Source organism: Silurus meridionalis, chromosome 15, assembly GCF_014805685.1.
Source record: "Silurus meridionalis isolate SWU-2019-XX chromosome 15, ASM1480568v1, whole genome shotgun sequence".
NCBI lineage: Eukaryota > Metazoa > Chordata > Actinopteri > Siluriformes > Siluridae > Silurus > Silurus meridionalis.
This window is the reverse complement of record NC_060898.1, coordinates 632,501-635,000: the sequence shown is the minus strand read 5'-3', so window position 1 is coordinate 635,000 and position 2,500 is coordinate 632,501. Positions and strand designations below refer to the sequence as shown.

Here is a 2,500-nt window from a genome sequence, read left to right as displayed (position 1 = left end):
GTGTTCACTTATTGCCTTCAATAAGAAGCGTGTCAGCGTTTACACGTCAAAAAAGCTAAATCAGACGAGATGAAACCTGCGTGTGCTGCTGGAGGAGAAAGTGAATAAAAGATAAAAAAGGAAGGAGGGAAGAAAGAAAGAGAGAAAATGAAAAGGTGCAGGAATTGAACTGGAGCGTGAGGTAAAGGAAAGGAAGAAAAGGATGAGACAGATGAGAAAAGAGAGGATGTGGAAACGTGTGAAGTGGTTTTAATGTTATTTACACGTGACTCTGTTCCTCTGAGTGTTAATGTGCATCAGCACCGCGGTCAGTTCAGGAGTCTTCAATCCCACAATCCTTCACTTCACATCCTGAGTCAGGAGCTTTAACCAAAAACCAGCTGGAGGGAAATTCCACATCCCTCTATTTCTCCATCCCTCTATTTCTCCACATCCCTCTGTTTCTCCATCCCTCTATTTCTCCACATCCCTCTGTTTCTCCATCCTCTATTTCTCCACATCCCTCCACATCCCTCTATTTCTCCATCCCTCCACATCCCTCTATTTCTCCATCCTCCACATCCCTCTGTTTCTCCATCCTCCACATCCTCTATTTCTCCATTTATCTGTTCACCTGACCCAGGTTCATTTAAAGTAATAAATGGTGTGTGTGTGTGTGTGTGTATGTAGGAGTGTGTGTGTGTGTGTGTGTGTGTGTGTGTGTGTGTGTGTGTGTGTGTGTGTGTAACTGTCGGAGTTCAGGTTCTCTTTCCAAACCTTATATTCTGATAAACAAACACAGCCAAGAGCACTGACTCTGTGTGTGTGTTTGTGTGTGCCCTCTTCAAACAAATTCCAGATGTGCAGACACACACACACACACACACACACACACACACACACACACACACACAGCGTGTAATGTGTTTTCACTGAGACTGCAGCTTCAACACAAGAAAATGCTTTATAAATAATCATCCTCATCATCATCACCCTTCATCCTCATCATCATTATTCGCATCATCATCATCCGCATCATCATCACCCTCATCATCATCCTCATCATCATCCTCATCATCATCCTCATGCTTCTCATCATCATCACCCTTATCATCACCCTCCTCCTCCTCATCATGATGGAGGTGAGGTGAGTGAGGTAGCATGTGTGTGAGTGTTGAACATCATGATGGAGGTGAGAGAGGTGAGGTGAGAGAGGTGAGGTGAGGTGAGAGAGGTGAGGTGAGTGAGGTGAGGTGAGAGAGGTAGCATGTGTGTGAGTGTTGAACATCATGATGAAGGTGAGAGAGGTGAGGTGAGAGAGGTGAGGTGAGGTGAGTGAGGTGAGGTGAGGTGAGTGAGGTGAGGTGAGAGAGGTGAGGTGAGAGAGGTGAGGTGAGTTGAGAGAGGTGAGGTGAGGTGAGGTGAGAGGTGAGGAGAGAGGTGAGGTGAGTTGAGAGAGGTGAGGTGAGGTGAGGTGAGGTGAGAGAGGTGAGGAGGTGAGGTGAGAGAGGTGAGAGAGAGGTGAGGTGAGGTGAGAGGTGAGGTGAGTGAGAGAGGTGAGGTGAGGTGAGGTGAGAGAGGTGAGGTGAGGTGAGTTGAGAGAGGTGAGGTGAGTTGAGGTGAGGTGAGGTGAGGTGAGTTGAGTGAGGTGAGGTGAGAGATGAGGTGAGGTGAGAGGTGAGGTGAGGTGAGAGAGGTGAGGTGAGAGAGGTGAGGTGAGAGAGGTGAGGTGAGAGAGGTGAGGTGAGGTGAGAGAGGTAGCATGTGTGTGAGTGTTGAACATCATGATGAAGGTGAGAGAGGTGAGGTGAGAGAGGTGAGGTGAGGTGAGTGAGGTGAGGTGAGGTGAGAGAGGTGAGGTGAGGTGAGAGAGGTGAGGTGAGGTGAGAGAGGTGAGGTGAGTTGAGAGAGGTGAGGTGAGGTGAGTGAGGTGAGGTGAGAGGTGAGGTGAGAGAGGTGAGGTGAGGTGAGAGAGGTGAGGTGAGTTGAGAGGTGAGGTGAGGTGAGGTAGCGTGTGTGTGTGTGAGTGTTGAACAGGAGGTTTGGTTCAGGTTCTGCTCGGTTGTGGTGAGGAGTCTGTTGAGTCTGCAGGAAGGAAGTGGCTCAGCTCTGCTTCATTACAGGATAAATTTAGACGTCTGGAGTCACAGAGAAAGGAAGTGAAAAAAGGACGTGACTTCATTCTTTCTGTAATAAAACTTTCATTTTATTCTACAGAAACACTGCAGTTCATCTGCAGCCTGAAGAGCTGAAATGGAATGGCTTAAATGGAATGAAGAAAACCATGCAGAACCCCGAGTGAGACACGGCTCATGTGCAGGACAAGAGACTCGACTCGAGCACCATGATCTCGTCATCGCATCAATTCTAATGTACAATAAACTGAATCCTGAAATCTCCTTTATTCCAAACAAACTGGAGCAGACGAAGAGCAGGAGTGTTTCTACCTGGCAGGAAGGGGATGATTCTCCGTTTTGGATCCTTTTGTCCTCCTTCCACAGGGAACTTGTCCAGAAGCTCC

The 2,500-nt window shown here is 48.0% G+C and overlaps 1 protein-coding gene across 1 annotated transcript in view; it reads right to left on the bottom strand.

The window, feature by feature from the left end:
* sh3pxd2b (SH3 and PX domains 2B) overlaps positions 1-2,500 on the bottom strand; it is a 27,378-nt gene that overhangs the window by 14,557 nt on the left and 10,321 nt on the right. Inside the window, exon 3 of the mRNA XM_046868723.1 lies at positions 2,427-2,500. This exon is cut by the window's right edge and continues 2 nt beyond it. Within this exon, the coding sequence (XP_046724679.1) occupies positions 2,427-2,500 (74 nt within the window). The remainder of the gene's footprint in view (positions 1-2,426) is intronic.